The sequence below is a fragment of the Pezoporus wallicus genome, unplaced genomic scaffold (assembly GCF_028554395.1).
Source record: "Pezoporus wallicus isolate ANWC-B61680 ecotype Strahan unplaced genomic scaffold, APGP_CSIRO_Pwel_v1 contig_7985, whole genome shotgun sequence".
Taxonomy (NCBI): Eukaryota; Metazoa; Chordata; class Aves; order Psittaciformes; family Psittacidae; genus Pezoporus; species Pezoporus wallicus.
Window position 1 is genome coordinate 1,337,029 of NW_026636538.1, and position 12,690 is coordinate 1,349,718.

General features: G+C 38.7%; 1 protein-coding gene across 6 annotated transcripts in view; it reads right to left on the reverse strand.

Annotated features, from left to right (window-relative positions):
* Positions 1-12,690, reverse strand: part of STK3 (serine/threonine kinase 3) — a 125,831-nt gene that overhangs the window by 28,588 nt on the left and 84,553 nt on the right. Inside the window, exon 11 of one of the 6 annotated variants that reach the window (XM_057400533.1) lies at positions 18-35. The exons of 3 other annotated variants lie outside the window; for them this stretch is intronic. In XM_057400533.1, coding sequence (XP_057256516.1) covers positions 33-35 — 3 coding nt within the window. In that variant the 3' untranslated portion in view covers positions 18-32. Of the gene's footprint in view, positions 1-17; positions 36-2,290; positions 2,529-12,690 lie in introns of those variants that run through there. 2 more of the 6 variants (XM_057400534.1, XM_057400531.1) reach the window with 2 other exon arrangements.

The following is a 12,690-nucleotide window of genomic DNA, read 5'->3' on the forward strand; positions in this document are numbered from 1 at the left end:
TTTTCCCTTAATCTTTGTCCCAGAATGCCTTACTACTGAAAAGAAAAAAACCCAAACCCCAACCCAGTTCTAAATGCCCAGATAGGATATCAAAACCATAAACCTGGCAGTGACAGAGAACAAGCATTAGTTTCCAGTGTTACCAGAAGACTTGCAGCCTCTTGATGGTTTCATTCTTTTCATTTTCGTGCAACAGTGTGTGAAGTTAACAACCCCCAAAAATAAATGAGTGGTTATTATGCAAAGAACCACACATTTAGATGTGGGATTCGTCAAGTAGAAGTTTCTTCTAAACTTATGTTTTGTTCTCCCTTAATTCTGCTTATTTCATTAAGCCAATGGATGCTGAAATATACTTCCTGAAATTCTGTTTAATTCCCAAAGGGCTTTTTCACTTTTTATAAATAAGAATATATGCCACCACCTAAAATAAGTTATTGAGCAATAACTAGAATGTCTTCAAAATGCACTGCTCTTTGCACAATCCCAGAAAGACCTTTTTCTTCCCTTTAGCCTTTGAGTATATAGGCATATATACTCAAAGCTGTGCAGTGAAGATTGCTGCTAGAAAATGTGCACCCTCGATTCCTTACATCCAGAATCTCAAGTAATTTTTAATGGGACTTCAGGTAGAGTTAGGAATATACACATGAATTTGATTTCTTGAAGAAGTTCTGTTACGAGCTGAACCTATGGGTTGACTGATGAAGAAACGTAAAGCCTCAAGGAACATCACAACCGAAGAATCACTCTCAAGAGCAGCATCATGCCCAGAAGCCCTCCATGATGGCACCACGCTTACAAAGAGCACATACAGAATTTGTCAGGATAAATACACAAGTCTCAGGGATAGACACATTTCTCAGATCTCAAAGCCCACCTGCGTTCATGTAGATGCAAATGAACCACACCCCTAGCTCTCTGCAGTAGATTCTCCAGCATGCTAATCTCACTCACTACACCATTTCCTTGTAGGAAAATCAATACGCAGACAGGTATTATGGTCATCTATCTGAAAAGCTGAACAATCATCCTAAAACTCCTGGTCCAAATTTTAAAAAATTAAAATAATTTAAAATATCTTAGCACCTCAGTGTGTGACTTCAGTAAGAACGCAGGCAAGTTGATTTCCTGGCTTGAAACAGCCTCTGCAGGAACCACATGAAGTACAACCTTACATAGTTTTTTCCAACTTAAAGAAAGCCAGTATAACTCATGATACAGTTTCACTAGAAATTACCATTTTCACTAAAAGAAATAGAAAATTGAAGAAGCAAACATGTAGCCTTAAGCTCAGAGAAATGATCCCAAAGGGGATGTAAAAACAACATTAAAGTCTTCAATAAAAGCCCGGTTCATTAGATCAACCAGAAAACTCCTATTAAGCTGTTGGGAATCTGCAATGGAGAATGTCATACAAACACTTCCAGGAGAGAGGTGCGTTCCTAAAGAATGCCTGAAGAACAACTGCTACTTTTATTTTCAGAAAATAATTCAGAACAACATGGTGGAAACCTCTCCCTCAGACCATAGAGGGTGAGTATAAAGCTGGCCACCACCCACAGAAACTGGTTCAACTGGCTGTACATGTACATACAGTGAACTTCCTAGCACTTTTTGATAAGGATGCTGTGAGAGGATCAGTGTAGGATCAGGAGACTTTCAGCAATCTGGGCTAAGACTTCAGGAGTCAGGCAACGCAAGTCCTGTGACAGCAAGCCTGAAATCCCAAACCTAAGCATTATCAGAGAGTTGGAAGAGATTCTACAATAAAAACTGCCCCCAAATAGGACCCTGTGGCTAAACCCGGCCAAGACATTTATTCACTTAATCAAAAATATTTCTTATTTGTTACCAGGAAAAACAGGCCCACTGAAGCATCTCAGGTCCCAGAAAACTAGCTTGAGTATCTTCCTGAAGCCTACTCACCCACAATTTTCCAGTCTCCATTACCAATATTGTCAGGGATATCAAGAGATGATCAATGTAAATCTGATACTAGATATATCAACCCCATACATCATCATCTTTTCTGCAGAGCATCAAGATCTCACGCATCCTTGCTTATTCACACAAATTATCATCCTGGTATGTTCTTGATATATAGAAGCTTAGGTTGTTCCTAACACCTATTGCCACCATGGAGCACAATGTGGGATAGATAAGGTGGGATCAATTTCTTCAACCGCAACTGCCCTTTGGGGTGTATCTGTACAAAGCATGTGCCTGCCTGATGAACTTCACCAGCTTAAAACTTAAACATTCACTACTATGCTTACTCTCCAATCATGTAGCTGTTGCAAAATAGCAAGAAGGCGTCGAGCCAGCTCTGACTCGTATCACAATTCTGAGGGCAGCTAGTCACTCCAGCAGAAAGTTAAAAAGTGCATTCAGGCCACTCTGAAGCCCTTGTTACTACAGACAAGGCTCTCTTCTGAGAAGTCCCAGAGAAAGATGATGACTTTAATGAGTAGGAATTTGGAAGCAGAACTTCTGTACATGAGATATGGGGCAATTTGAGGACAGGTCTGTAAAAAGAAATGGAAAAGCAGCTAGACTGATTCTCTGTCTCTGGCAAGTCTAAGCAGTTACATAGAAACTCACTGAAGTGATCTTAACTGTAGGACAGATGGTATTTGTGCTTTAGATCGCTGAGGGGGAACCAAACCTGGCACTCTTTCCAATAAATCAAGCATCTCCAACGGTGCTTCTTAGTTACTAAACTGTGGCCGCACAACGGAAGTGTTCTATCAGGAAAAGATAAAGAAGAGCTGATATAGATCAAGAAACTTACCCTTATGTCAAAGGTAGAGATGAACTTCTAGTTAGAGTCATACCAGGTGTGGTGGGTTAACCTTGACTAACAACCAAATACCCACCCAGCTGCTCCCTCACTCCCCTTCCTTAAGCAGGGCAGGGGGAGAAAACAGGATGAGAAAGCTCATGCCTCAGGATAAAGGCAGGGAGATTGCTTACTAATTACCATCATGGACAACACAGACTCAATATGGGGGAAATTTAATTTCTTGCCAGTAAAAATAGATTTGGGTAATGAGAAACAAAATAAAAACATTAAAGCAACACCTGCTTCCTCTCTTTCCCAGACTCAACTTCACTCCTTCATTAAAGACTCTTCTACGCACCCCCAGTCCCTGTCCACAGCAATACAGAGGGATAGAGGGTGAGCAGTTTTGGTTAGTCCCCAACAATTCCTTCTGCCACTCCTTCCTCCTCATAGTTTTCATCAAATCATAAAATGGTTTGGGTTGGAAGGGACCTTTAAAGATCATCTATTCCAACTTGCTTTTTAAAAGCATTTTAAGGCTAGTTCCACTTCTCATAAAGCAGAAACAACTGATACTTGATCTTTCAAGTCTTAATCACTTTATCAGTCCCTAATCTCATCTCCCTAATCTACTGCACAATTCTGTAACACATGAAGTATTATACAAAGGCTGGGTTGGACTGACTCTCTTGTCACAACGACTGGTGTTCAAAGCCACTTGAGTCTTGTTCAGAGAAATACCTCTGTGGGATCAGCTCATATTAATTCTATCGACGAGCAGGAGAAAGACTAAGTCAATCTTCCTTCCTTTCCTTCTATCTGGGCTCCCAGCAGCCTATCCCTCTCCTTTTGATTTCCTGCCTCTACAAGTCAGCACACTTAGTGATCTGAGTAGCAATATTCTACAATTCAGTTTTCAAACCTCACCAGTGTTATGTAGTGGAGGGCTATTCTGCTTGCATGGATTAGATGTTGCTTTTCTTCCTCCTTTTCCTTCTACAATGGATACAAAATTACCTTCTATGATTCTATGTATAAAACTGTTTGGAAGAATGTGAAGTCAAATACTTGAAAGACATTAGGGAAGAATATCTTACAGCTCCTTAAGAAACCTTAATTTTTTGCTTTTTTTCTTACTAAACACATTCTTTACTCATATGGCTGTGAGTTAAAATTCAGTTAAAGAATGGGTCCATAATGGGTCAAGTGATCATAAACACATCATCCCTTAACTTCTGAGCATTTGATTTCAACACTGGAACAGGCTTTTTAACACTTGTTTGCACTTATTGAAATTAGGTGAGAATGCCTCACAATTATCACATCACTTTTTCCACAGACAACCAATAAAATAAACATCCAGATGAACATTCACCTTCCTATTTGATCTTACAGTCTGCTTGTTAGAGATGTAGGAAGGTTTTCAATGCATGGCTCAACATGAACAAATCCAAAATAATGCTAACAAATTTGGAAAGAAAGAAAGAAAAAAGGAAGCTAGCTAGTGTGCTCTTTCTTCTCATAGCTCCTACTCAGTAAGGCAAAGGCTCTAGTATAACTGAGGTGGTTGTCTGGGCCCCCCACCTAATCCTGTGATGAGAACTTCTCAAAATTTGTGCCTGGCAAGAATGCACTTTCCTTTCAGACATGGACCACATTACAATCACTCTTCTCGCTCTGTAATAAAAAAAACTGCACTAAGGTGAAAATTGGATTACAGTAGAATCCACTAACCAAAACTTTCTACAAACCAAATATTTCTGTTAGCATGCTATACTGTTGTCCACTTACTGCATAACAGTTTTCCCAATAAGCACAGTACACTCCAGATGCCAGGTGAAGTTCACTGCACTGATTTTCAATTTAAAGCTGTAAAATAGTTTCTTGAACTGGCCATCTGCAAATCCCCATATGTTATAATGGTGACTGCCTGCAGCAGAGGCATTTCAGATAATAATTCACTGATTAAAACTGTCAGGCTAATTTTCAATGAAGGCATCTCAGATCTGGAATTAATTTCTACATAATCCATGGTCAAACAGCTTATGACTTCCATAACATGGGATACGGAATTGCAGAACAAAATGATCATGGTGTATAGTGTCGGGATAGTTTGAGGACAATAGATTATGGCAACTATTTTTCTTTGGAGGTGCTCTATTTTGTGAAGCTGCAATAAAATTGAGAGGATGAACACAGGAATATTAGGAAACTGCTGCATTAGGACTTAGGTAAGATGCTTTCTGAAGTATCTGTTAATTCTAGGGTAGTGTAGGTATCTGTCAAAAAGGTGGGTGCACAGAACACAGCTTCGTGCTGGAAGTGGTGCAGCCCCTCCACATGAACATGACTGCTGAACCTCTGAAACTTCACAGCGCTGCGTCCTCGCTGAGCTGCTGTTGCCATAGCAACAGCTCTTTCAAACACAGAAAACAGGTCAGGTAGTTTCAAACTAACCACTGTTTCTAATGTTGCTGTTTTCCCCTGTAGTTTTGAATTAGCCCACCTCTGAGATGATCAGCGGGCTGTTGCCATAGAGTCATCAGCCAGCAGAGAAGAGAAAACAGGGCTCTTGAGTTTCACAGGCTGTGGAGATGCTTAAGTAACATGGAACTTGGCCTCCCTCCACCTACCTCTCTTTCTCCCAGATCCTTCAGAAATCCTCTTCAGAGGCATCAGCCCTTTTCCAGCTCTTTTTCTCTGCAAAAATCTTTTACTCTGAAAACTGTTTGGGGCTTACATTTTTTGTTTAGTTTTGGAGTGTTTTGGTTTGTTTTTTTGTTTGTTTCTTCCTTGTCGTTGTTGTTTATTTGGGCTTTTTGTTTTGTTGTTCTGTTTTTTTTTTTTACTAAAAGGGCACTGCACAATTTGGGAGTTAAATCCTGGTAAACACTTAGTGTGAAAGGTGCATTATTTAGCCATAACATCATTCCTCCAACAGGCTCTATGTTACACCACTCAAAACACACTAGCAGTTGTCAGAGAAGCTGAGGTAGGGAAAAACATCTACTGTAACCCAGGTCTCTTTGAAACCTGTGACAAGTTAACCAGCTCAACAGGCAACATGAAACAGCCAAGCACGTACATAGCAAGCTGCACTATGATTAACACACTCCTACCAATTCCTCTTCTGATTCTATGAAGTAGCATTGAAGGTGGGCTGCACACAGGTGCTCACATCTCACTGAATCATTAGTCAGACAAGATCCCAAAGGAGAAGCATCAGTTTCATTTTTCAGTTTAATGCCTTCGCTACTTTAACTGAATCTGTCTGAAGGTAGGCTTACATATATCTATCTCTTTCTTGACTCACAGTGGTATTCAATTAGTTAATAGAAACTCTTTAGAAAAACAGAAATAGCAATGAAATTTCAAATTTGCAAAAGCAAAATAAAAAGCCCATTCTACCCTATTCACATAACATCACAAGCACCATAGCAATATCTCACTGCTATCTCTCTACACATTATTAGGGTAACAGTTCTCATCTTGAGATGATTATCCATCTCTGTAGAGTGATTTTTTTTTTGTGTGTGGATGGCATTTAGACCATGTGACTGTAACTATCTTATCTAAGCAATCTTACAGTAACAATTTGCTTGAATCAAAATAAATGACCATTCTGGGAAAGTGACAATCCAATTGATGCTGCAGACAAAAAAAAAAGAAACAACACAACACCACAAAACCATACAATGACATACCAACATACAACCACAAAAACATATACCAACATACCAAGCAAACAAACCTTTCCACTAGAAGCACATGAAGAAATACCTTAAAAAAAAATATAAGCACCTGCTCCAGGTTCTAGTGGGACCAATGCCCAAGCAGCATCCAGTAGGAAAGCTTCCTCTTCCATTCACATTCCTCTTAAGGTAACTCCCTATATCAAAATGCACAATCTTCAAGACGACACAATGAAATGAGAGACAGCAATTTTTGGATAGCTTGTTTTTACTATGACATCTTTTTGGATCTAGACAACTTTCTGGGGTGATGAGGAAGAATATTTTTTCATCCATTCTTACCTGAAAGAACAATATTCAAATTTTAAACCCAACTAAATACCTAAATACATTGGGCTGTAGTGACACCACAAGGGAACAAAATGTCAAATATGTTTTTAGAACATTCCACCTAATTCACATTTACAAGCACTACAGAATGCTCATGCAGTATTATGTAGTCAAGGTTGCAGAGTTTGCAAAGTTCCCACTTCTCAGCTAAGGACCTAACCTTGTCCATGACCCCAGTGTGCTGCAATAAAGTAAGTTAAATTCTTCAAAACGGTTTAAGCTAACTTTAGTCCTCACTAAGGCACACTAAAAGTTGTCAGGAAAATGCAGTCAGGGCTCTCAGCTGAGCACCTATTAGCTTTCTGAAACAACCATAACTGTGCTACTGTATCTTTAGAGCTTTTCCTGCACAGCAGTTTTGGCCTGGTACATCTTATTTAGATTAAGAAACTAAATTTTCTGACTAGTATTCTGTATCTGTACAACTCCTACTATCAACACAAACATAAATGTAAACAATACAAGATCTTTAAGATGCTAAATAAGTGTTAATTCTTAAGGTATTTCTTTTCTAGGAACTAGGCATACTTATCCTAAACCAAGGAATATTGAAAGAAATAGTCTAAACTGTGAGACTTCAAACCCTAACTATAAATGCGGTTTCACATTTAGACACACAAATGAAAGTGGTTTCTTTAATAAGCTCAGAAGCTAAAAATACTGCCATCAGTAGGAGCTTTGCACTGACTTCAGCAGATATAAGATTAACCCTTCTATAGAGAGTTTGACAATAGCTGCAGCTTTATATATTGGGCTTGCACAGCTTTATTTTTAAACTGTTACTCACAGCACCTTAAAATAGGTATAAAAACTTGCCAAATTAATTTAGGGGTTTTGTTGGGTACGTCAGTGTAGTTCCCCTGTCTTGAGTGATTTTACATGTTTTGTTACTTAGGTACTGGTGCTACCCATGAGGCACACTTTTATCCAGACACAAATAACAACAATGAATGAAAGAAAAATAAGAATCAAGCCTCCAAAAGGTTAGTTTACAGCTTGACACTGCATACATCTCTATAAAAAGCCTCAACTTTTTCACCAAAAATGACTAGTGCATAGCAATGCTACAACTCCAAATAATGAAAATAATTCTAATGTATATATTTCACATATTACTAAAATACAAGTAAATGAAAATGGTAAGTGCATTTTTATACAAACACAGGTTTTGCTTTCAAGTTTCACAGGAGTTACCTTTTATCCCAGAGTTATGCAAGTTACAAGAAGGAATAAAACTTACATGTAAACAAAAATATTCTGGGCAATCCCTGGTTTAGTATTGTGGTTTATGTGTGCTAAGTCCAATCTAATCAGATATCTGAAGATATTAATTCCAAATAACAAAGATCTCCAAGTATTAAGAGCCCTCCATTTGAAGGCAATGCAGAAGTCTCTCTTCAAATCCTACAAGTTATTTGCAAACAAAAAACACACAGAATTTTTTCTGTTCTTCATAAAGCTCAATAGTATTAAATGTCAAGCATTTATTTTCCAGCATTTTTTAAATGTATTATTTTAACATCTATGCTTAATATACAGTCTAAACGTGGCACTTATTGGCTGCCAATCAAAACATTAGGCACAGAAATCTAATACAAGCTTTTTGGTTATTGAGAGTTAGCCACACAGACATTGAACTAATCCAAATTTTTCCTTGTTAAATTGCTAGAATCCTATCTGACAAGTGCTCATGTTCCCACTCGAATCCAGTAAAAATTAAAAAAAAAAAAAAAGGGTGGGGGAGAGAAGAGGAGGGAATGTAGAAAAAGCTAAACTGGTAAAAAAAAAACAAACCAACAAAACAACCATCCTGTGTTCCTTACCAAACCACACAATGAGGAAATCCTCCTCAAAGCTAAGGAGTTACAAAAATTAACTTAAAACAGTCTCACAAAATTCCAATCGCCCACTCTCCTGAGGCAAGTTTTATTTTTACTTCTTTTCATTATCATTAATCATCATAGGAAAGAGTAGAAGAACAGATTTTGTCCCTTGGTGGTAGATTTGCATGATACTGTCATAGAGATAATTTCAAAGAATTCTGCTGGAACTGTGAAGTAGAACACGCATCCCTTGGTGTCAGCACTCAGTTTGGGGATCAGACATTACACACAAAGATGTGGTATGCTGTCTTGACACTAACAGTGATTCATGCAACATGGAAAGTATTTGGATTAAATATCTCCTTCTCCCCCCCCCCCCCCCCCGCCTTTTTTTCTGTAAGAGAAAACAGAAATAAGACGTGAAACTGAATTGGTCTGGTGGACAAAAAAGGATCATCTAAAACTTGTCCATCCACAACTCTTTTTTTCCAGTATTTCTAAGCTCTTTCTAGGTAATACACATTACTTAGCTATTACACAATGATCTCAAAGAGGTATATTAGTACAGACAACTGGTTACTAAGGTAACAAGATGTTACTTTAAACCAGCAGCACTGCCACAGCTCATCAGCTTCACTTACTTCTTTTCTTTGTCTCCTTAAACTAGGCACAAATTACAGACCTGCTGTATAACCGAAGAGCTACACTTCAGTCTCTCCATTCAAGCTAATGAGAAAAAAAAAGGGGGGTGAGCGGTGTTAGATGATGCAAGCATTTAAACTCTATTTAAACTCTTTGGAGTGAAGTAGTTTCAGTCTTAATTCTATACTAAGAATTTGAAAGTTGGCAGAAATGCAAGTTTAAAAGTGTCTTCTCACTAGACACTATTTTGTAATTAAAAAAATACACTGCACATTTAAACTATTTGACATGATAAAATAAGATGGCAGAGATACTTTAAACTTTCAAGAGAGAAAACATGGTTAAGTCTTATTGACCGAGTCTTGGCTGAAATATTCCAGAGGCAGACTCGTGTTTGGAAATAACAGTTGACTGTAATTGTGAAAAACTCTCAAGGTTACCCAAGGTCTAGCTCCTCCAAGATACTAGTGCTCCTAATAAACAAATTGTATGTCACTATTTTTGAAAGCTTGAGCTTGTAAGATCTATGTATTCTCAATGTCTTTTATGATTACAAACATCAGCCACCAGCAGTAGCTTAAAAAGCCATAGGAAATAAATCCATCAGAAACATTTACAGGAGGAGGTCACCTACAACAATTCCCTGCTCCAAGTGCCACCAAAACCACCCCGATGCGTATATCTAACCAGGTCTTCAACACTCACAGAAATGGCAACTTCTGTATCCCTCTGAGGCAATCTGCTGTCATGCGTTATTATTCTATTAGACATTCTTACTGGCCAACTTCAAATAAATTGCTGCAGTTCAAGCCCGAGTTCTTGTCTTATCTTCAGAGTGCATGTTGGTAAGCAAAAAATCTTTAATTGTGTTTTTTACACCTAAGAATGTAAAAAGCTTTTTTGCCTAGAAGGGTGTTTTCTGTGCCCCTTTAGGGTACAGAATTCATATAACCTTTGTCAGACAGCACAATTCACCTTCCAAAACCGCAGAAGTACAGCCTTGGCACTTTGGCACAAATGACTCCATGATCAGAGTTACAGCTTCAAAACTATCCTACAATTCAAGATAAACAGAAAGGATTTATTCCATTTACAACCTAAATAATTTAGTTACATAAACAAACACATCACTAGGGATGAATTATTTGCTTCTATGCTAATATGGGAAGGGACATGTTCAAAAGAAAGAGGATCCTATATTCAATACTAGTTGGAAAAACACTGCTCAGGTAGTGTATTCCCCCATTCTCTGCAGGAAAAGTAATTCTCCTTTTGTGGCCAGAACATACAAACAGGATTTAGTTCAATCAGTCAGTATTTGAATGAGAGTTAAGAAAAAAAAAGTGTTCATCCATTCTCTCTCCCTAATGGAAAAAACAAAACAAAAACAAAACAAGCCCAAACAACCAATATTATATTTTTAGCTTGTATGTCAGGGTGGCACAATCTCCCCTACTGCCTGCCTGAACATAGGTCTAATAAATCACAGCTATGACCTGAAAACCATCTGCAGTGGATTCCTAATATAAGTATCTCTCCCACTGAATTTCCCCACACCTTTAATTTTTTAAGTAACCACTCAATGCAGAAGAAGCTTCTGTAACAGCTGCCTGTTACAAGAGGGAAAGAAAACCTCCACTACTGAGGTTCACACTGTCCTCACAAAATGAGCTAGATAAAGCATATTACAGTATCACAGTATCACAGTATGTTAGAGATTGGAAGGGACCTCGAAAGATCATCTAGTCCAATCCTCCTGCCGGAGCAGGAACACCTAGATAATGTTACACAGGAATGCGTCCAGGCGGGTTTTGAATGTCTCCAGGGAAGGAGACTCCACAACCTCCCTGGGCAGCCTGTTCCAGTGTTCCGTCACCCTCACTGAGAAGAAGTTTCTTCTCAAGTTTAAGTGGAACCTCTTGTGTTCCAGTTTGTACCCATTACCCCTTGTCCTATCATTGTTTGCCACTGAGTAGAGCCTGGTTCCGTCCTCGTGACACTCCCCCTTTATATATTTATAGACACTGATAAGGTCACCCCTCAGTCTCCTCTTCTCCAAACTATAGAGACCCAGCTCCCTCAGTCTTTCCTCATAAGGGAGATGTTCCACTCCCTTAATCATCTTTGTTGCCCTGCGCTGGACTCTCTCCAGCAGCTCCCTGTCCTACTGAGGGGCCCAGAACTGGACACAATACTCCAGATGGGGTCTCACCAGGGCAGAGTAGAGGGGAAGGAGGACCTCTCTCGACCTACTAACCACCGCCCTTCTAATACACCCCAGGATGCCATTGGCCTTCTTAGCCACAAGGGCACAGTGTTGGCTCATGGTCATCCTGTTGTCCACTAGTACCCCCAGGTCCCTCTCCCCTACACTGCTCTCTAACAGGTCATTCCCCAACCTATACTGGAACCTGGGGTTGTTCCTGCCCAGATGCAGGACTCTACACTTTCCCTTGTTATATTTCATCAAGTTACTCCCTGCCCAACTCTCCAGCCTATCCAGGTCTCGCTGGATGGCAGCACAGCCTTCTGGTGTATCAGCCACTCCTCCCAGCTTAGTGTCATCGTTATATTCATTTTATAGCCTCTCTTCTGTTAGCCATGTCTGAACTAAAATGAATGAAATTCTGCATGCTGACTGTCAACACCAATAATATTTCTGTTTATCTCATATGCTTACAGCCCATGCAAATCCAGAAACCCAAGTTTCATATTTGCTTAATTAAGAAAACAGTCTTCCTGTCAGCATCTGGAAAGGCTTCATGATACTCAAGCAACTAATTAAAACCAAAGCAAAATGAATATATGTTAATACTTCATTTAAAATTTCCAAATTACTTAGAGCAGAATCTGAAATGATTGAAAATAAATACTTGCATTCCCATTAATTATAAAGAAGACTGTCCAAACAAACTCATCTGCTGCTTAAATAAAATCAGAGTAAACCCAGCCAAGGTTTTGGACAAAAACGTATTTCCAACAACGCTAACTCAGCCTGACTTTGTTACTGAAGTTTTAATTAAATTCTATATGGTCTTCAGTCATTTTATGGTACTTACTTTCTTACTGAATCAATTGTCACATTATATATTAGGAATGCTAACTAAAGCGCTCAGTATCTTCCATACTATTATTTCATTCTTATTATAATCTAAGGTATTTGTTCTGTTTGAAACTCAGGGAAATATCCTGCCTAGGGTAACAGATGGCTTTTTAAATTTTTGTTGCTATTCCAAAATCTTTAAATCACCCAAAATGCATCCACTTAAACATGATACTGCAGTTATTGCAAAACATGATCTACATGTTCAGTGTTTAATATTTAACAATCTGGATACCATTCCTGTTTGGAAATAAT